General features: G+C 48.9%; 2 protein-coding genes across 3 annotated transcripts; one reads left to right on the top strand and one right to left on the bottom strand.

The window, feature by feature from the left end:
- Positions 1-1,672: 1,672 nt before the first annotated feature.
- Positions 1,673-13,586, top strand: ARF1 (ARF GTPase 1). Its single transcript, XM_031607873.2, has 5 exons — positions 1,673-1,831; positions 9,976-10,154; positions 10,859-10,969; positions 11,487-11,611; positions 12,024-13,586. Exons 2-5 carry the CDS (start codon positions 10,007-10,009, stop codon positions 12,183-12,185), a joined length of 546 nt encoding a protein of 181 aa, XP_031463733.1. The 5' UTR covers positions 1,673-1,831; positions 9,976-10,006; the 3' UTR covers positions 12,186-13,586.
- A 2,508-nt stretch (positions 13,587-16,094) lies between these two features.
- On the bottom strand, positions 16,095-19,830 carry C6H1orf35 (chromosome 6 C1orf35 homolog). Of its 2 annotated transcripts, none has more exons than XM_031607871.2 (9): positions 19,696-19,830; positions 18,782-18,887; positions 18,551-18,701; positions 17,809-17,854; positions 17,646-17,725; positions 17,467-17,539; positions 17,197-17,276; positions 16,740-16,880; positions 16,095-16,669 (listed from the first exon to the last, which is right to left on the bottom strand). In XM_031607871.2, the coding sequence occupies exons 2-9, from the start codon at positions 18,873-18,875 to the stop codon at positions 16,402-16,404; spliced, it is 933 nt and encodes a 310-aa protein (XP_031463731.2). In that variant the 5' UTR covers positions 18,876-18,887; positions 19,696-19,830; the 3' UTR covers positions 16,095-16,401. The 2 variants fall into 2 exon arrangements, with proteins under 2 accessions (XP_031463731.2, XP_089999383.1); XM_090143257.1 differs by lacking the exon at positions 19,696-19,830 and adding an exon at positions 19,464-19,514.
- Between the last annotated feature and the right edge of the window lies 1 nt (position 19,831).

Here is a 19,831-nt window from a genome sequence, read left to right on the forward strand (position 1 = left end):
GGTTTAGGTTGGATATTAGGAGGAAGTTCTTCACACAGAGGGTGGTGAGGCACTGGAACAGGTTGCCCAAGGAGGCTGTGGATGCCCCATCCCTGCAGGCATTCAAGGCCAGGCTGGATGTGGCTCTGGGCAGCCTGGTCTGCTGGTTGGTGACCTGCACGTAGCAGGGGGTTAGAATAGATGAGCATTGTGGTCCTTTGCAACCCAGGCCACTCTATGATTCTATGATTCTATGATTCTATGATTCTATGATTCTATGATTCTATGATTCTATGATTCTATGATTCAATGATTCAATGATTCTATGATTCTATGATTCTATGGCTGAGATGCCATCAGACCCCTAAAGCCATGCACCCTCCTTGGATTGACGCTGTTGACCCTGTGCCAGTCAGAGTTTTGCAGGGATAAGGAGAAAGCAACAGGACGGGCAGCTCCTCCACGCACTGAGTCAAAGTGAAGAGCTGCTCTGGGTTAAAAATAACAGAAAGTGGGGGGTGGAAGAGAAGGGTTATTTTTAGTGCAGAGCACCGTCCTGATCTGGTTCAGCAACCAGGCATGGGGATCACACTGTTATACCAGCCAGTGCTCTTGGCCAAGGGGATACATGTACCAATGGGGTTTTATTCTCAGGGGGTGATTCTGAGACATATAAGTGCCAGCAGTTCCTGATAGCAGGACTTGGTAGGAAATATGGGGAGAAGGAGGGATTCGAGCACCTGGAGACCTTCAGGGCCAATTGAGCTTTGAATCCTTCTTCATTGAGGGGCAGTTGGACTGGATGATCTTTAAAGATCCCTTCCAATTCTGTGATTCTATGATTTTCCTAGATCCTTCTCCATGTCCTTTGCCACAAAGTGCTCATTTAGCAGGAGCATCACTCGGGGATGTTTTGCTGACAGCAGTCTGAGCCGAGTAAACACATGGGATGTGTCAGATGCAAGATCATGAAGGCTGGCAGTATTTTATAGGGGCATGGGCTGGGAAATATGGGCTGTTCCTTAAAGGTTTGGCGTGAGGTCTTTACATCCTTTACTGTCACTTCAGTTTATGCACATGGGAAGAGTTGTTTCTGGAACACTATTTGGTGGGCAAGCTAAAATCAACCCCATGTGGGAGCAGAGAAAACTGGTTTGCTCTCCTTGCAGCTGCTGGGTAAGGAAAGGAAGGGTGGTGAAGGACTCAGCCCCCGTTTGCATTTCAGGTTCCAGTGTATGGGAATGCTGAGCGTGCTCGGCTGGTGGGCACTTACAGCCCTGTTTGAGAGCTGGATGGAGGGCTTCGAAGTGTAAATATGAGCACTGTGGGGGAATCCAGAATAAGCCATTCTGATGGCTGTCTTTTAAAACTCCTCTGCCTGTGTTTATAAAGGCAGTACTTAGGAGTTAGCCTGGGACGGCACTTGGCCTCAATTTACCTTGAAGTAACCCAAAGCAGAAAGGAAACCATTCCCAACTACCAGATGTGTTCCTACTCCACTCTCTGGAGCATTCAAGCCACATTAATTTTATTTTCCACGCAACTCACTCTGCGTCCCCATTCCCTCCTGCCCATCCATCGTTAAGGGCGCACGTCAATCAAACACCACACGCCAAGGGGAGTGGGAGCTGATTGGGCGTGGTTAGACGGTGGGCGGGGATTAGCGTAAGCCCCGCCCACTTGCATCCTCGGTTACCCATGCTGCCCCGCGCGCTGGCACTGACGTGGCCCCGGAGCGCCGCCATCTTGTGTGCCTGGGCGGAGAGCGGCTGAGAGGCGCGGGGGGAGCCGGCTCCGAGCGGGACAGCCCGAGGACAGCCAGACCCACTGCCCGGGGCAGCAGCTGACGCCGGTGGGTCTCCGTTATCTTCTTTCTGTCCCTTTTTCCTTCTCGTCGCCCACCTTATCCGCTCACAGCCGCTGGGTGGAGCGGGGGAGGCCGAGGCCCGCGGGCGGCGGGGAGGCGCGGCGGCCCTGCGCTGAGGGGAGGCCCGGGGCTGCGGCTTTCCGGCTGCCTTCTGCCTTTGTCCTTTCCTGCCGTGCTCCTGGCGGGGCGGTGAGCCGCGGTGCCGTCCTATCTGCCTCCGTTCTCTCGTTGAGGGGGGGGGGGGTGGATCGTTCACAGGGACAGGTTGGGGGGGGCCGCGCCGCTCCCCTCCCCCTGCTGGGAGCGAGGCGGGATGGCCTTGGCCTCTCTTCTTCCCCAAACCCATTCCGGCCTCGGCCCCGCCCGCGGATGGGATGCGGGGAGAGGTTGCCTGGTTTTCGAGTTAGCCGAAAGCTTTTCTACTCGCGGTTCCTCTGAGCCTGTGAGGGGCTTCGTGCTGGGCTGCTGGGAAGAAGTTCAGCTTCAGATTGCCACAGGCTCAGTTTGGTATCCATTGCACGGGTCTGGGAGATCAGTTTTCCTTGGCACAGCAGTCCCCCCAATGGGAGGATATTACATTCTGTTCAAAAACACGGTGTCATGGCTCTGCGAGTGGTTGAGGGGATACTTCAGGCTGATAACCTCCATCTGATGAAGTGGTAGGTTAGCAATGGGAACCTCTTTTTGAACGAAGCTGTTTACAGAGTGACTAAAATTTTACTGGGCCATAAAGCCACCAAAATGTTGTGTTTGCCATTGACCTTGCTGCTTTGCTGTTAGGTTTTTGCCAAAACAAATTCCACAGGTTGATTAGAGTTCTATCTAGAGTTCTTGTTTTGAAATGTAACTTTGTCAATAAATAAAATGCAAACGATTTATCTCATACTTTGAACTTTGTTTTACAAGCTGTAGGGCTGCAACGCCCCTCTTCAACACATTCTATTCACCTTATTTTTCAGGCAAAGAAATCCAAGTCAAAGTAAATTGCTCAAGGTCATTTGGTGATGTGGTTATTACTGTTTTTACAGCTGATTTGAAACCTTTCTGTAGGAGAAAAGAACTCCAGCAGGACTGGAGGATTGCTTCACAGGTTTTGTAATCAACTTGTCAATACAAGTACTCATAATCTTACAGGGATAGAAAGAAAGGGATTCTTTGAAACCCAAGTTTGGGAAGCTGGTATAATACTTTGGGTTTCTTGTGTTTAAAATACACCCAGTGCTCCAGAACCCTGTTGGACTGCTTTGTCTGTTGTTGCAATTACATTGGGTGAAAGGGTGAGGTAGCTTGCCTCACTTGAACTTCTTCAGCTCTATTGGTTTGCTGTGTTTGATGTCCCTTCTTTCTACTGTGGCAGAAGGTGGAAAAATGACTCAAGCAGATGTCATCTCTGCTCAGAACAGCATTCACTGCCATGGTAGCCTGTGGTGTATGTGATAGTTGCTGGACCGTACCATTGAAAGCCTGGAATTGGGGGTAAAACACAAGTAACAGAAAGTAAATCTCTCCCCAGCAGTTCTTGGCTTTTGCTGGGTTTTGGAGATTGTCTGGTTGTGAAATACAGTGCAGATCTGAAAAGGGTTAGGGCAGAAGAGCTGTGTTCTTGCTTGGCATGTGCAGCTCCCTGTGTTGGTCAGTGCAAAGGGGCAGGCCTGGAGCTGTGCTTTTTCAAAGCAAACACAGGGCGGGGGGGGAGCAGGGGGCTGCATTCCAGTCCTTATAATTGTAGAACTCCAGTTACACCTGTTGGAAAACCTGCTTTAAGCAACACTCATACATCACAGTGAGGTTATCAGGTGAGCTATTGATTACATTAATTGGTGAAAGAAAGAAGCTCACAATGCAAGGCTTCAGCTGAATTGGCAGTGCTGAAGCTGAAAGAACCTTTCTTTAAAAATAGAAGACCGGTGTAGAAATGAAAGTCCACCTTTGCACTTATCAGCAGCTTTTAAAGGTACAGTTCTTACAGATTTCATCAGCCTTCACAGGAATCGGTTTCATTTCCTTACAGTGGATGAAGTTGGTGAAAATCAGTGCACTTTTTCTTAGAAGGAATAGTTGTGATTCATTTTTAGAAATCTTTGGAAAGCTTTGCCAAAGCTTTGCTACTGGAATGCTGCAGCGCTTTTATTAGATGCGCTGCCCTCTGCCATTATTCCCTATCTTAATTGATGAGTAAAGAGGTTTATAATTGGCTTCCTACTCCAGCAGCTGTTTTTTCTGTTGTTCAGCATATTTCTCTTTTTGCTTGCAAGTATCCATTTCTGTTTCTTGTTTCTAACACATGCAAACATTGAAGGACTGTGGCAATAGCTCTGCTGATGTTTCAATTCTCATTAAATTTGTGCCTAACGAAGCTCTTATTCATATGCTTGTACCCAGTTAGCTGTGTAGGCTCTGCTTTGACATTTTCCCCAGACCAAAAGCCAATTTCATTACTGAAGCTCTCCAGCGAGTTCTTGCCATTTCTAATAGGAGAGTAAACGTTGACTTAGTGCCCAGCTGGTAGGAATGAATAACAGCTTATTTGACTTAGAATTGGAGATTTTAAATGTGTGAAAATAGTTCAGCCTTGAAAAACTGTGCAGAGCCTGACTGAAAAGTGCTTTCTCAGTGCTGTGTTCCCACAGCAGTGTGCCCCTATCTGACAGGTGAATGTGGAGTCAGTCAGAGCCGGGTGTTATGAATTGTTGGCACTGCTTTATTTCCTGAGCAGTCTGCAGGGAAGCCATGAACAACTTCTAAAACCAGCAACTGTGGTCCCTCCTGTGCTCACCCGCATGTCTCATAAAGAAAATATCATTCAGACCAGATGTACAAACCAATACATTGGAAAAGTACGCTTTAGAGTTGTGTGGTAGTGTGCAGTTGCTTAAAATAGTTTGAGATTTGAAATAGAAGTGGCTACATCTGCATCAAGATGAGAGTAAGGCCGGAGCTGGTTGGCTTGTTGAGTATGGAGTTGAGCAGCCTGCCCTCTTTGCTATTTTGTTGGGTTTTTTTTCTGTTTATCTGCCTGGTTTTTTAGGATTGAGCTCTTGTGGTACTGAGGAAATAGTCATCACCCCATAGGAAACCTTCCCTCTTTCCTTTGCCCTTGCCTTGATCTTGTAAATGGAATATTTTCTGTTTCCCTCTCACTCTCTGGAGACTGGTACAGCATTTGGGAAGTGCTGTATCTGGGTAATGTGTATAGACAGCAAGCTGTTCAGCCTACTTCTGTTGATTGAAGGTGCTACATCAGAAGCAGCTCCATGTTGGATTTTCATTACCTCATTTCTTGCTGGTGGTTGCCATGTCCTCCATCTGCCTCAAGCATGCACTGTGTGGTTGGGTGCCTTTCAGTTGGCTCTCTCAAACCTCTGCAGACCACATCCAGCTGTGCCTCTTCACATGGGAGTGCAGTTACGTAACTACACCTTGTATTTTACATGATGCTTTGTGTAAGTACCTCTGAGCTTCTTTGGGAGGCACATAACAGGCAGTGATTGCTGGGGATGTCCACACCACCAGGGCCGAGTGGGGAGATGCATTTCTGTTGATGGAAGTCCAACAGACATGTCAGCTATTCCTGGGTTTTGTGCTTAGTTTATTCCTAGTGACATCAGTATGCTCTAAAATCTCAAGTAAATCAAATCCAAATAATCTGAGCTAAATTCCAGTGTTGAAGCTGTGCAGTCAGAGGTCTCAAGTTGGTACTTGGTCATCTCTCGCTCAGGTTACCACATTTGGAAGGCTGGTAAACTGTAACAGAGCATCTTAACCTGGGAGGAAATTGCTTCGGGTTCCAAAGAGCACAGCTGTACTTCACAGCCTGTGCCTGCAGCGAGGTGATATGAAGAACTTGGGCCTGAATTTGTCTCATTTTTAGCAGTGTTTTAATCTTTGCTGGATCACTTCTCACGTTTCCTTCAAAGTCACACTTTAAATTGTAAAGAACAAGCTGCCAACTTGGATTTGCACTTATATTGAAGCTCTTTGCCCAGTCTCGTGTAACACCAACAGCTGCTGTTCTGCTTGGATTTTAAAAAGTTTTATCACCTCTCGCTTACACGTGGGTTTGGTGCTCTTTTTGTGTATGATTTTGTGCTTGTTTTTGCATGCTGAGCTTCCAGTGTAGATGCAGTAAAGATGGTGCAAGCCAACTAGTGATAACAGGCTGGATTTCAGATCAATATTTCTGTTAAGTAACAAATTGATCAGCTTTTGTTTTCTTACGGCTGATAGAATCAGATTGTATTAATTCTAGTTTAGGAATTATGGGTTTGATTTGGGTTTTTATGTTGTTTTAATTATATTAGGGGTGAAGTCAGTGCTGATGTCAGGTTAGTAGGGACACTGGTGGTCTCTGAAACAGGCATTGAGGCAAAGATGGGAACCTCCTGAGGGAAAGCTCCCATCTCAGAGGCAGCAGGTGCCTTCAGCATGGCTGTGTGCTGGGGCTGAGCTTTTCTTGCCTGACCTTATTGCTGCTGCTGTTTATCAAGGGGAGAGAACAGATTGCCAAAATGATTGCATGAAGCAACTTCTGTTGCACTGCCTGCCAAGTTCAGAGCCCTTCTTCAGCCGCTTCGGAAGCCTTGTGTGCTAAGGATTGGTGTGTAGAAGGGAAATAAATGTATTTCTATATTGCAGGCATAATTTTGCTAATTAAATAACCTTTAGTTTTGGTCTTCTATGCTATGTTTAAAGGCAGAGATTTCAAGACACAGCTCTGCTTTCCTCAATACACTGCATGCCCCTGTGGTCATACTGCTGTGGGATGGCTCTTTAGCTAGCAGTGCATCTGGAAAGGCATGTGATGTCTCAGGGTAAGGGCTCTGAATGAAATGGCATTGGCATGCATTAATGTGTGGTTAAATACAGAGTGCTACAGAAGATTAAATGCTGAATGATCGTTGGTCCTGAGAAGCTCCTCAGAGCTCTTACTCTAACCCCTTTCAATTAATAAAGGCAATTTCTGGTTGTTACTCATGGGCTGTATTGCTTTAACAGGCACCGGTTTGCCTGCTCTGGCAGATGCTCATTCATTTTTAACTCATCATACCAAGCCTTTCTGAAAAAGGCTCTATGTCCCCGTAATGGCTTATCTAACCATATCACTTACTAGAAAACAGGCTGCTGAAAATACCTGGCTTCCTTGAAACAGAACTGCAGCCTTACGCAGAGAATGTTTCATTCTTGCTATTTACCAATAACATTATAGCTTTTCTGAACCTGCCCAGCAGGTTTCTGCTGCTGCACACCTCTGGAGAAGTAGGCTAGGTGAAGGTGAGCAGAAATGGGAGCTGTGCAGGCACACAGGTGTGGTTGGGGGCAGTGCTGGGCCTCTATCTGGAGGAGCTGGACTTGTGCTGGGGCATTGTGCACACTAGCTCTGCAGAAGGATTGGGCTGTTGATTCAAATTGCTTTGAGCAACCTGGTCTAGAGGCAGATGTCCCTGCCTATAGCTGAGGGTTGGAATTAGATGATCTTGAAGGTCCTTTCCAAGCCAAACTATTCTGTGATACAGGTTGCAGATGTTAAGGTGGCTGAGAAGTGACAGGATTACTTGGTAAACCTAACAGACTCCTAAATTTCCCCATATTTTTGGAATGTGTATGTTGTCCTGATCTGACTAATGGACTGAAATGAGAATTGAACTAAGCAGATTCAGCTCTGAAGTACACTGCAAGCAATCGCGTGATCCCTCAGCTGAGTTGTATTAATGGGTGACAGCAGAGTTGTGGGAAGCTGTTCCAGACCGTGGCAGCACTGTCTGCATGCTGGTAGAGTTTGGACTGTCAGATGGCACAGCCAAGAGCAGAGACCTGGCTGTCAGAGGGCTGGGCATGGTCCTGTTGCTTGTTTGGTTAAGGATTTTACAGGCAGGGAAGAGGGAACTCAAGGTACTTTGGCTCGTTTAGTGTGATGTTACACAGTGGTGGCAGGGATGGCCTCCGGAAGGGAGCGGGCATGGGGCAGGCTTTCCTTTCCTGTGACAGCAGGCAGACGTATTAGCTGCTTTAGAGGAAGGACATGCAGACAGATGCCTTCTCTTCTGCCTTAGCAGCATCCAGCAGCTTTCTGGTGGGAACCACAGCAGTGGGGGAGTTCTGCACATGGGCTTCTCCTGATATCTTGCACTCCTATAAAGCAGTCTGGAACTGATGAGCTGCCAGGAGAAGGGAAATCTGGTGGGATTCACCACTCCTAGAGCCAAGGCTGTGCAGTGTGTTTGGCAGAGTGTGATTTCTCAGAGGGGTGGAGTAAATGTTAAGGTTTGGTTCTGTTACCTGATTGCTGCCTTTGGTCCCAAGCATGTAACAGCCAATTATGATTTTACGTGTGTGGGGGGGAATCTCTTGAAGGGCTTAAGGCTCCTTTTCTGCAGAAATACAGTTTTGGTGTACTGTAAGAGCTCTGGTTTGAGGTAATACTTCAGCCCTGGCATTTTTTTCAGATAAAGCAGCACATAGAGTCAGCACAGGCAGCAGACAAAGGAAAGCCCCAGAGCTTCCATCCTGGCCAGAGCTGCTGGGGAGAGACATTTCCTGCTGTGAATGATTTGGGTAAACAAGGACTCCAGCAAAACTGTTTTCTCTACTTCCTAATTAACTTTCCTGTTTATGTAAGTTCTATAGATTGAAGTGGCTGTTGAATATTCATGGTAGTGGTTCAGAAATATGAAGGAAATGGTGAAAGAACTTCCAAAACTTCAATTTGGTTTTAATCCACAGGCTGCCCTTCTTGTGATGGAGCTGTGAAGTTCCAATTGCATTGAGCTTCAGTGTGTGAAATGAACAGCCTGACACCAGTTACAACTTCAGAAGTGCTGTTTGTGGTGCAGGAACTTCAGTGTGGACTCTGCACTGTGAGGCTGCTTTGTGCTGAGACATGTGACTCCATTCACATTGCAGTGCTCAGCTCTGGGTTCAGAGTCGTTTTCAGCATGCTTCATGGGAGGGGCAGGGCAGCTCAGGCCTCCTGGTGCTGAGCAGGGCAGGCAGAGCTGAGCAGTAGGGCAAGGCTTTGGTCTGCAGCTTCACAGCTTGTTAATCGTCTTGAGTAGCAGTTCTGGAAAACATGTCCCGTGAGAATTGCATTTCAAGCACACAGCTGCAGTGTAAAGCACAGAACAGCTTTGAGAGCTGATTCAGAGTTCATATTTGAGTTATGACTCGGTTTGCAGGAAACCCAACCCCTGAACGTTACACATCTTTGCTCTGTATGTTTCTGCTGTCTTAAGCTTGGCTTTTCAGCTGGACTTGATTTGTTTCAAACTTACATCAGCATTGCTAGACAATGCAGCAGTAGAAGTGTGTAACAGCCCTAGCCACATCCGACAGCTTTCAGGCTGCTTTGTTCATCTCATGCAAGCAGAATAATGATTGTTGGTGATTGCAGTGCTGAAGTGTGTGATGGTAGGTTGGGGTGGCAGGGCCTTGTGGAAGAGCAGCACTGAGGCTGCAGCCCCTTCCAAAAGTACAGCACGATGGTGCCCCCGGCCCCAGCAGGAGCTTATTCCTTCTGAGTGTCCAAAGTGAAGGGAGAAACCCCTCCAATGTAGAAGTCGTTTCTGGTAGTTAAGGTTTGGAGACATAATTGGTTCTGTTTAAAAAAAAAAAAAAAAAAAAAGTTCTCCAGAGTCAGTGAACGTAATGCTGCTTTGTGTGGCATTGTGTTCACTGCCCACTCCCAGAGATTTCAAGAGGAAGGAAACCGTTCTGAGTAGAAGTGAATCCAAGCCACGTTCTTGGTTTCCTTTTCAAAAGAAGGAACAACTAAACAGTAAAGACATGAGCATGCATTTAAAGCTGCACTTCAGGTGAAGTAGTGCTTTATGGTGAGACCTTAAGCTGAACAGTGAGGGACAAAGTGCCCCAAGTTGTCTGTTGTGCTGGAAGCCAACAGAATAGTTTGAGAGCAGAGTTTAATACTGAAATCAGAGCAATGTCTTTTTATCAGGATAACTTTTGGCAGAGCTGTTTGTCTCTTGATTTTGCTTCAATATGGAAAAATTCCTGGTCTTTGTGGGCAGGGATTCCACAGGTCGGTATTGTACGGTGCCTTTTTGGTGACTGGTTGTGCCCAGGTCTGAACACAGCCCTTGGTGACTCATCAGTGATACTGTGATCTCTTTCTCCAGACTTCACTGGCCAGTGAAAGCATATCTCAAGATGGGAAATATTTTTGCTAACCTCTTCAAAGGCCTTTTTGGCAAAAAAGAAATGCGTATTCTGATGGTCGGTCTGGACGCTGCAGGAAAGACGACTATCTTGTACAAACTTAAACTTGGTGAAATAGTAACTACTATTCCTACTATAGGTAAGACATTTATCTTTCTATTAACTGCTTCTTTGGGATCAGGGTGCAGTGTTTGCAGCAGTGCCTCACCTCTGCTGCCAGCACTGCTGCTTTAAGTGACGTAGTGCTGCACTCTGCTATCAGAACAAACAATTGCTGAGGTTGCGGTATGAGGATAGCACAGCCAAATCTTCTCACATGGGAGGAGATTTGTTTTCTTGTTATTTTTTTCCCCTGTGCATTCCCTCCCTTCAGTCATCTATGGGTTGGCCCCTTGTGGTATGGGGTGGCCTGCCTGCCTTCTGCTCAGTGTGCTGTGACCTCAGGAAGTTCAGGCTGAGAAATGGAGGAGTGCCTCCATGTTACCTAGGAGGAGAGTGGCTGAGAACTGTGATCCAAGATTTACTTCCCATCCTCAGAAGCCTGTGGGGTTTTCTTGTTATTATTTAACGTAACGCAGTTTGATTTTTTTTCACTGCTGAAGTAGCAGTTACAGATGTTAAGTTCATTAGTTGGACTAATTGGGGCAGGGTGGTGGCGAGAGGAGCAGTTGTAGAGAGCCCATGTTTGGCTGTTCAGAGGGCCTCAGTGTATGGCTGCTTATTAAAAGCAGACTTAAATTTTAAGGTGATGTTTTTAGTAGTGACTCAGAACATGAGTTGCTAAATAAATATAGTTGGCCTGTACCCATTTTAACTGAGATTTTGCCACAATTTCTATTTCAGGTTTCAACGTGGAAACAGTAGAATACAAGAACATTAGCTTCACAGTGTGGGATGTAGGCGGCCAGGATAAGATCAGACCACTCTGGCGCCATTATTTCCAGAACACACAAGGTGAGTGCTAACACTTAAACCACAGGCTTCAAAACACAGAGCAAGAGGGGTGGAAAGAAATCTAGAAAGCATTCTTCTTTGTCCGTCTGAATCACCGAGTTCAGAATTCCTGCTCCTCTGTAAGCATCACAGCTCCCACCCGTCACTTCAAAGCAGTCCTTACTTCTTGTTTCCTACAAGCGGTAGCAGCCTTGTGAACTGAGAGCTTGTCTTTTCTCCCACTGCTGTGCCTTTAATGTGCATGCGTTGTCCTGTCAGGACTTCAAGAGATGCTTCTCACTGGAAAATATTGAGTGGTCCTGTAGCTGGAGAACGAGCTCCAAAAGCATGCACATCAACTGCTTGTTCTCACCAGCTGTTGGCAAGAGCAGGCTTTGTCTCAGACATGAGATTATAACAGTATGAACATTCTTTTCATATAGTTTCTCTTCACAGCTTAATTCTGATGTCCAGAGCCAGGTATCACGTGTAAATAGCACATGCTGCGTGCTTATGCTTATTGTCTTCTTTCTCCTAGGTTTGATTTTTGTAGTTGACAGTAATGACAGAGAACGAGTGAACGAGGCCAGAGAAGAGCTGATGAGAATGCTGGCAGAAGATGAGCTTAGAGATGCTGTTCTATTAGTGTTTGCTAACAAACAGGTATGCCAAAGGAAGGTGTCTGTATTTGTGTTTTTATCTGAAAAGCTTCACCCTTCTGTGGGTGAACTTAAAGGAGGCATAGCTTGCTGCTCCATCAGCTGTACAGGCTCTCTTGGGAAGGGTGAAAAAGCTGTGAGTCCTTTTCTAGGAATAGGAAAGTGGAGTATTAACAGACAGCAGTGCTGAGCTGAGTACTGCTTCGTGATAACAGTTGAGGTTAAATCAAGGCTGCAGTTGCAGAAAATATTTTTTGAGTGGAAAGTGAATGAAACAGGACGAGAACTGTAACTGAGCATTCCTAACTTTATAAAGTGGGTTTAAAGCTGACAGCCAGTGAGAACTAATAGTTCTGGAAGGGCAGGTGTTGCTTCTCAGCTGGCAGGAGAGAAAAACATCTCTTGTTCCTCCGCAGGACCTGCCCAACGCCATGAATGCAGCAGAAATCACAGACAAACTCGGACTGCATTCTCTTCGTCACAGGAACTGGTACATCCAGGCCACCTGCGCCACTAGTGGAGATGGGCTCTATGAAGGACTGGACTGGTTGTCCAATCAGCTCCGAAACCAGAAATGAAACCATAAACCTTCCTCTTCCCTCTTTTTCCACCCCTCCCTCTTATTTCCTCCTATTCGCCCTTCGCTTTACTCTAATGTGGCAAACTGTGCTACTTTGTGGTATTGAGTGCCGGAAGCTGTTTTCATTTCTTTTGTCACAGTATATATTGCATCATGCTGTAAATGTGGCAAATACAAGCCAGAAAACAGTTAGGTTTCTTATTTAATGTAAATAGTTTTTGTTTCCAATGAGGCAGTTTCTGGTACTCCTATGCAATATTACTCAGCTTTTTTATTGTAAAGAATCAACTCACTGTTTAGTACTTGGAAGGGATGGAGTGGCTTAACGTAGGGGTTGCCAGCAGTCCTTGTGCAGTAGAGCTGAATACTATCTTGGATGGGTTGTGAGATCTGTGAGGTCCATTTTGGTGGTTGGTTTTTAACATGAATACTGTATTTTGGTTTTTTTTAATAGTCGAGGAAAAGTAAAAACACTTCAAGACACAAAGATTTGCCATAGCTTCTGCTGTTCTAGCTCTGATTGGTGGTTCCTGATTCTTTGGGAACAGTGAAGCAGCAGTTGACACCAGGTTAGCTCCATTGGGTTAGAACACAGGTCGTAACTTACAGATCTCTGGCTCTTTCTGTAGCTCATATTTGTTCATACTTGCTCCAAGATTTGTCAGACCTGGTTTAGATGAGTTGGCAGACTCGTGCTAAACCTCTGCCTTTTGGTTCAGGTCAGATTGATCGCATCCATTGAACTTGAATCGTTTCTGGAAGTCACATTTTTAGCCTGTTGTATTTGTCAAAAGTGTTTTGTACTTTTGTGTGTAAACCACTCCAGAAGGCAAACTTTTCCACAGAAAGCACAGCCTGTACTAGTCCTAAGCTCTATAGTCAGAAAGTACTGTACTTAAGTAAGAATTGCCATGAAAAACACCAAACATCGATGTATAGTGTCTAGGGGAATAAAAAAAGCATGAGAGTTAGGAGAGTCATTCCACTCTAGAGGTATTCAATCCCATTTTGGAACAATCCCATATCTGTATATGTGTGAAAACCCTTGGCATCCCTCATACTGCAAGGTTCAGATTTGCCATCAGAAAAAAGACCTCTTTACTTTTCTTTTGTATTTTGATAAACACTGAAGAAGCTGGAGCTGTTCAACTTTAACTTGAGGAACTATCAGAACTGGTTTGTTTAGTGTTGTGGAAACCTTTATTGCTTTCAATACACGATTAGTAATCAACTGTTTTGTATACTTGTTTTCAGTTTTCATTTCGACAAACAAGCACTGTAATTAAAGCTATTAGAATAAAATCTCTTAACTATTTCATGTTTTTTATGCCTTGCTGTTCATTTGATCATCTTGGCAAAATCATAATGAAATACTTGTTGAATAAAAAGTTTCATGAAACTTGCACTGGTACCGAGTGTTCTGTATCATCTTTGTACTGTCCCTGTTCTGCCTTAAGGCATCCATCAGGCTTCCTGTTATAGCCCCATCTCTCCACCTCTTTCATGATGGGCTTTGTGAGTGATGCACTGCTGGGGGTGCAGTCTGCCTTCCTGAAACTGCGAGTGCTGAGCTGTGTGGGCTGCTGACCTGGCACTGCTTTTCTCAGCGTTAGTTGAGATGGTCTTCCATCGAGCTCATCTGTTGGACAGATTCCACTTCCTCTCACTCCCTGGGTTTTGTTTCCTGTCCAAGCAGCTGCCTCATCTGGAGGATGTGATGTGTGTGTGTTTGCAGGCAGGCCCAGAGTTCCAGCACTGCTTCGTTCTGGGACTGGCTGCCCTTGTACAGAGAGAGGCTCAGAGTGAGATGCTTCTGACTGCTGCCTTCAGCTGAGGGTGCAGCAGGCAGCAATTGGGTTTATTCAAGGTTCCCAGCAAGGGCTACCTGGGCCTGCTCCTGCACTGAGCTTGACTTGGTAGTAATCAGTGTTAAGCAAACAGTGAAAAGGGATTGCAAAATTCTTGTAAGTCAGGTTATTCTTTCCAGGCTGTTTGTCTCACCTTGACTTTCAAGCTCTGAATCAGGCTCTGTGCGTGCCTAGCTGAGCAGGGCATCTATTTATTCCTGTTCTGGGAGGGAGCTGAACCTGAAGGGCCAGCTCTTCTGCTGGCGTCACTGAGCAGAGCCCCCAACTCCTCTTTCCTCCCACACCCTCCATAAAGGCAGGTGTTCTGCTGTACTCCAGCACTGTAACCACCGACAGCAGAAATCCTGCTGGCCATGTGGGTGTCCATAGGTTAACTTCTGTGCAAGGTGTGTTGTTGTGAGGGTTGCGTGATGTCCAGCCCCAGCCATACAGCCCATGCTGGAAGGAGGAAGAGATGGGGACCGTAGTGATGTTATCTGGGATCAGTGAGCTGTGGGAGTAGCCGTCTGCTCGAGGCAGCATCAGCTTTGTTCTGGCCTGGGCTCGGCCAAGCCCACAGGGATTTTAGCCATCCATCCTTCCCTGTCCGCAGGAACCTGTGTAGCAACTTGGGCAGGAAAGCAGAGGCGGCTGAATGGCTGCACAGCCCTGAGGTGGGGATGGGGTGAGAATCATTCACACCCCTTTTTGCTTTTTCTCAAAGCCTTTTGCTCCTTAGGATATGGGATTGGGTATGAATTAGGCATAGGTGCCTTCTTCAGACAGTGCTTGGAGATGGGCTGGTGGGAGCAGAAGCAGGGACTGCAGGAGGGGATGCAGCCTGGGATGGCATGAGCTACTGCAGGGGGTTCTCTGACCCTCACCTTCAAAGTGCTCAGCTCCTCGTGCTTCCCTTGGGAGGATCCTGCCCTGCTAGGAGATGAAGCTGAATGAGGGCATCAGGGTGTCCCAAGCTGGGCCCTGGGATTGGTGCAGACTTTGTGCTTTTAGTTCCTTTTACAGCCTGGAACTGCATTAACCTTCCCCAGGCAGCACAGCCGTGCTCCACTTTTCCACCACTGCCCTGTGCTGGGATGCTCCCAGTGGGCATCAGACACTGCCCAGACCCCAAAAAACAGCAGTAGGTGACTCTGAAGGCAGTGAGCTCAGGGAGAAGGCCTGGACACCAATGGATTGCATGTGGACATGAGGCTGCAGCCGCTCAGATGAAGAGGACTCACGCCATGGTCCTGCTAACAGAGCATCAACCCCACCCAAAAAAACATCTCAAAGGGAAAAAAAAGAATCCATGCAACATCTGCTGCCCGCACCAGCTGGGTTAAGCACATGCCCACAGCCGGGAGGGAAGTGGGACAGAAGGGCTTTATTCCAGCTCGCCCCGCTGCAATGAATGCAGCCCTTGTTCCACGTGGGCTGCAGGCAGTGCGGTGGCACAGCCCCTCGGGTAACAGAAGACCCTGAAAACCGCCCAAGTGCAAACTGACACCAGTCCCCGGCACGAGGTGTTTGTCTGCCAAGACACACAGACCAGCCCTGCCTTGAGTGGGAAGCATGGCATCACGACTCACACAAACACAGCCCTTGTGCTCTGTGCTGTTGGCTCTAAGAGCAGGAGCTGCTCGTGATGTCCCCTTTCTACGTGGACCAATATTGCTAATTATGGATTTAAAACCCATACCCTGCACGCCGTGCGCTGAGCACACAAATACCAGTATTTCTGTAGTGAGGTTTTAGATGGGAACAGCACTCTGCATACATGTGCAGGAGGTGCCCCAGCCGCATCCATCTGCCATGGACTTATTTCAGCACTTTCCTTTTTAGCCAGAGGCCATTTCTCAGCCAAAAGGGACGCGTGTCACACTGCCATCTCCGTGAAAGCTCCCAGCTGTGACATCTCTGCTTCCTCCTGCCTTGCTGGTGGCTCACACCCAGGTGTCCTCAAATTAAAGACTTTTGGGGATCAGAGCTGTATGCTGGACCCCACAGAGGTCAGTCTGGAGAAGATAGATCTGTAGAGTGAGCACCTGGGCACCTACTGTATTTTGCTCCCATTCTGTAATGGTGTTATTCTGATTTTCCATATACCACAGGTAAAGGAAACAGCAAGGCAAGCTCCTGGTGCTGCCCCAGGTTTAACTTAGGGGAAGTAAAGGTGACAGCTACAGATCAGAGAGGGGATGTGGTACACAGTGTCCATATCGTAACCCGCAGGCAATAACCAGGCTGCACAGAGGCCAGTGCCCAACAGCCAGACCCAGCCCCAGCAGTTGTAAAGCTCTGACTTTAATTTAGATAATAACCTTAAAAAATATATAACCTATGGAACATCCCTTCCAGGAAAACCCCTCAGTCATCCGAATCCGTATCGTGACGCTGCCTGGCCCTGTGGGATCGAGATCGGCTCCTGCTCCTCCTCCTGCCCTTGTGCCGTGGGGATGTGTGCCGGTGGCCGTTCCTGCTGCGGCTCCGTGCCCTCCGGCGGCGGGAGGAAGGGCTTCTGCCCGAAGCCCCGCTGCTATGGGAGGAGTCCGTGTCACGGCGGTGCCGGTGCCGCGATGCCTCGGATCGGCCACCGTGGGATGCAGGCCGGTCCTGGGCTTTACTCCGGTGGTGTCTGCAGGGACAGAACGGTGTCACCTCGTGGGAACAGCCCTGCTGTGTGCCTCCCCCTCTGACCCCACTACCTCTCATCCTGGTCTGGAGAGGAGGCGGAGGATGATGGGGTGGTGTCCCGCTTGTGGTGTTTGTCTTTCTTCTTCTCCTTCTTGTGTTTCTTCTTTTTCTTTTTCTTCCTCTCCTTTTTGGATTTCTTGCTGCTCTCTGTCCTGTGGGAGCAGAACAGGGCAGCACTGCTGGGTTCCTGCACTGCAAATCCCTCCAACCCTTTCTGTGCCAAACACCCACCCCTGCTGGGCCTTCACCAGGCCTCCTTAATAAAGGAAAAGCAATTAAAAAAAAAGGAGTTTTGAGGGTGACTCAGAGGTTCAGGGGGATTCAGACTGAAGCAGAACAAGCCCAAACCAAGCTGCGATGCAAAATGTTCGGTTCAGCACAATATTGCCAGGAAAAGCACGGCCATTCCTGGCTGATTCCAACCCACCAACCCAGGCTGGGCAGTGCAGGATACAGCCCGGTCCTCACCGCTTCTCCTCTGTCTTCTCCTCCTTGTCCTGCTTCCTCTTGGAACCAGATGCCTCCGGACTGCTGCATACCTTCTGGTGCTGGAGCACAGGGAGAAAAAAGCACAGAGCGAGTGCGTGGGCCTGCCCAATGCTTTGAGTGACACACACAAAATAAAAGGTTCCCCTGCCTTTAAAAGAGAACTTCGGGAACAAATGAAAATGCCCACAGCAGTCGCTTCCAATCTAAACACTGGTGGTTTTTTCATGATCACACATCAACCCAACGTACCGTGAAGACAGAAAGCCCCATCTTGGCTGCCTCCTTGTCCTCCTTGGAGAGCATCACCCGCCCAGCGCTCCCACTGCAGGCAGAAACCACATCCATGGGCCACAAAATTAAAAGACCAACATAAAAATGGCATTTTGGTTTTAAAAAGTTGCTCTGAAATGCAGCGTTTTGGTGCCCACCTGGAGCTGCCCAAACCCACCACCCGATCCACGTCCTCGGCTCGCTCTGCACTGTCCCGCTTGCACACCTCAGCCAGGTCCTGTGGGGAAAGCGTTGAGACCCCATAAAAACACAGAGCATGGGGGATGCCTTGATCTATAGGGACAGTGGGAATGCCCTCACCTCCTTGCTGAGGCCTGTGGGCTGCCTCTTCACGTTCTTGTAGCCCCTAGAGTCACAGAACCATGGAGTCACAGCATGTCCCCAGTAAGAACGGAGCCACAAGGATCCTCAAGTCCAACCCTCAGCTGTGCACAGCACCACCCAAATCCCATCCCTGCATATGAGAGCTCACTGTTCCATGATCTCCATTCCATGCCCACTGTCCAATGGGGCAGAGCCTTTCCCTAACACCCCAGAAAGATATGGATCTCTCCCCTAAGGCCTCTCCACCCTCGATGGAGTCAACAGCTCCTCCCATTCTATCAGCAGCACCAAACCTGCTCAGAACACACTCCTGTCCAACATCCAAGTCACTGATGAAGACATTACTGGTAACTGGGGCACCAGCAACACGTGGCTACCAGCCAAATGGAACCCCGTTGGCTGTACCCCTTTGGACCTGTCAGCCTGCTGCTCACCCACCGTCCCATGGTTTTGCCTGCCTGTGTTTCTCCATGCTGTGAGAAACAACATGGAAAGCTCGACTGAAATCCTAAAAGATATCATCAACTGGCTTCCCTTGGTCAACCACAGGGGAGACCTCGTCATAAAAGCATGTTCAGTTGGTTCAACACCATGAACTCCTGGTGGTGGTGACCAACGACTGCGTGGTCCCTCAGGTGTTTTTTTTGGGTGGGGGGGGGAGGCTCAGAGTGTCTATTTTTGGGGGAGTGTCACAGGGGATTTGTAAGGGGGTGCTCACAGAGCAGCCATCATGGCCTCCTGCTCAGCCAGACGCACAGCCGCCAGCTCCTCCTCACGGGACAGCGGGGCGGGCTCCTGCTTGCCCTTGGCATACCACGTCAGGTCCTTGCCCTTCTGCCAGCGTCCCACTGGTGCCATCAGAGAGTTTCCTGCAGGAACACAACCGCCCCGTGTTGTCCCCAGCCCCTTATCTTCACCCCACACACAGGGCCAGGGATGAAGGCCTTACCCAGGTAGTTCTCGCGCTGTTTGTCTGTCTTGACATCTTCCCAGCTGAACTGGTCCTGGCCCCCCCGGACCCCTCCTCGGGATGAGCCGAACATGGTGACAGGGTGCTGCAAGGATGGGCCCTGTTATCACGGCACAACAGCAGGCTGCCCTGCAGTGCAATGGGGGGAGGACTGGGGAGGTGCAGGGCCCCCCCAGCAATGTATTGTGGGGGGGATGAGGGAGATGCAGGGCTCCCCTGCAGTGCAGTGAGGAGGGGGGCAGGGAGGTGACCCCCATTGCAATCCTAAAGCCATAGGAAGCTTTAGGTATCAAGCAGGGGCTATGCTGAGGTCTTGGCGGGTAGTTGTAAAGAACAGGGGGGAAGGGCAAAGTATGGGGTGGATTCTGCAATGTCTGGAGGTGGAGGGGGGTGCAAAGCTTTGGGGAGGGTTGCATGGCCAGTGGGGTTGGAGTCTGGAGATGGGGGTTTCAATGGGTTTGAGGGGGAGGTTGCAAAGCCTGGCCATGGAATCTGTAGTGGGTTGTGGGGGAGGCAACTGCATGACCCACTGGGGATGCATGGGCTGGAAATGGGCTTGCATGGGTTAGAGGGGGGCATGTAGCCTGGCAATGGAGGTCTGTGTGGGTTGTTGGGGGTTACCTGGGCTGGCAATGAGGGTCTGAGTGGGTTGGGAGGTTACCTGGGCTGACAATGTGGATCTGCATGAGTCGGGATGGTCCAGGGGGGGGGGGGGGGGGGGGGGCGAACGACCCGGGGGAAGCCGCCCAGCGGTAGGGGAAGGAGGGGGGAAACCGCGACCCCAAGGCCGGTGCCGTACACTCGGGATCACAGAAGCATTGGAGGGGAAAACGGCCCAACCCGCGACCCCCCCGGCCCGGCCCGGCCCGGCCCGGCCCCCCCCCGGCACGCACCTCTCCGGGCCGCGGGGCCCGCGCGCTGTAGCCCCGCCCCGGGCGCTACCACCGGGCCGAGAGGGGCGGCGGGCGGTACCACCACAACGCGGAGGTCGGGAAGGGGGGGGAAAGGGGTGAACGGCCATGCTGCCCT

This window comes from Phasianus colchicus, chromosome 6 (genome assembly GCF_987193195.1).
Source record: "Phasianus colchicus chromosome 6, bPhaCol1.hap1.1, whole genome shotgun sequence".
In the NCBI taxonomy this organism is placed as follows: Eukaryota; Metazoa; Chordata; class Aves; order Galliformes; family Phasianidae; genus Phasianus; species Phasianus colchicus.

Bases quoted from the DNA above. Each gene is read 5' to 3' on its own strand.
- ARF1 (XM_031607873.2), top strand. From the start codon at position 10,007: ATGGGAAATATTTTTGCTAACCTCTTCAAAGGCCTTTTTGGCAAAAAA. The intron at 10,155-10,858 runs GTAAGACATTTA...TTTCTATTTCAG, and splicing joins AACTACTATTCCTACTATAG to GTTTCAACGTGGAAACAGTA. The intron at 11,612-12,023 runs GTATGCCAAAGG...GTTCCTCCGCAG, and splicing joins TAGTGTTTGCTAACAAACAG to GACCTGCCCAACGCCATGAA.
- C6H1orf35 (XM_031607871.2), bottom strand. From the start codon at position 18,875: ATGTTCGGCTCATCCCGAGGAGGGGTCCGGGGGGGCCAGGACCAGTTC. The intron at 17,726-17,808 runs GTGAGGGCATTC...CTTTCCCCACAG, and splicing joins CCACAGGCCTCAGCAAGGAG to GACCTGGCTGAGGTGTGCAA. The intron at 16,881-17,196 runs GTGAGGACCGGG...CTGCTCCCACAG, and splicing joins GAGAAGACAGAGGAGAAGCG to GACAGAGAGCAGCAAGAAAT.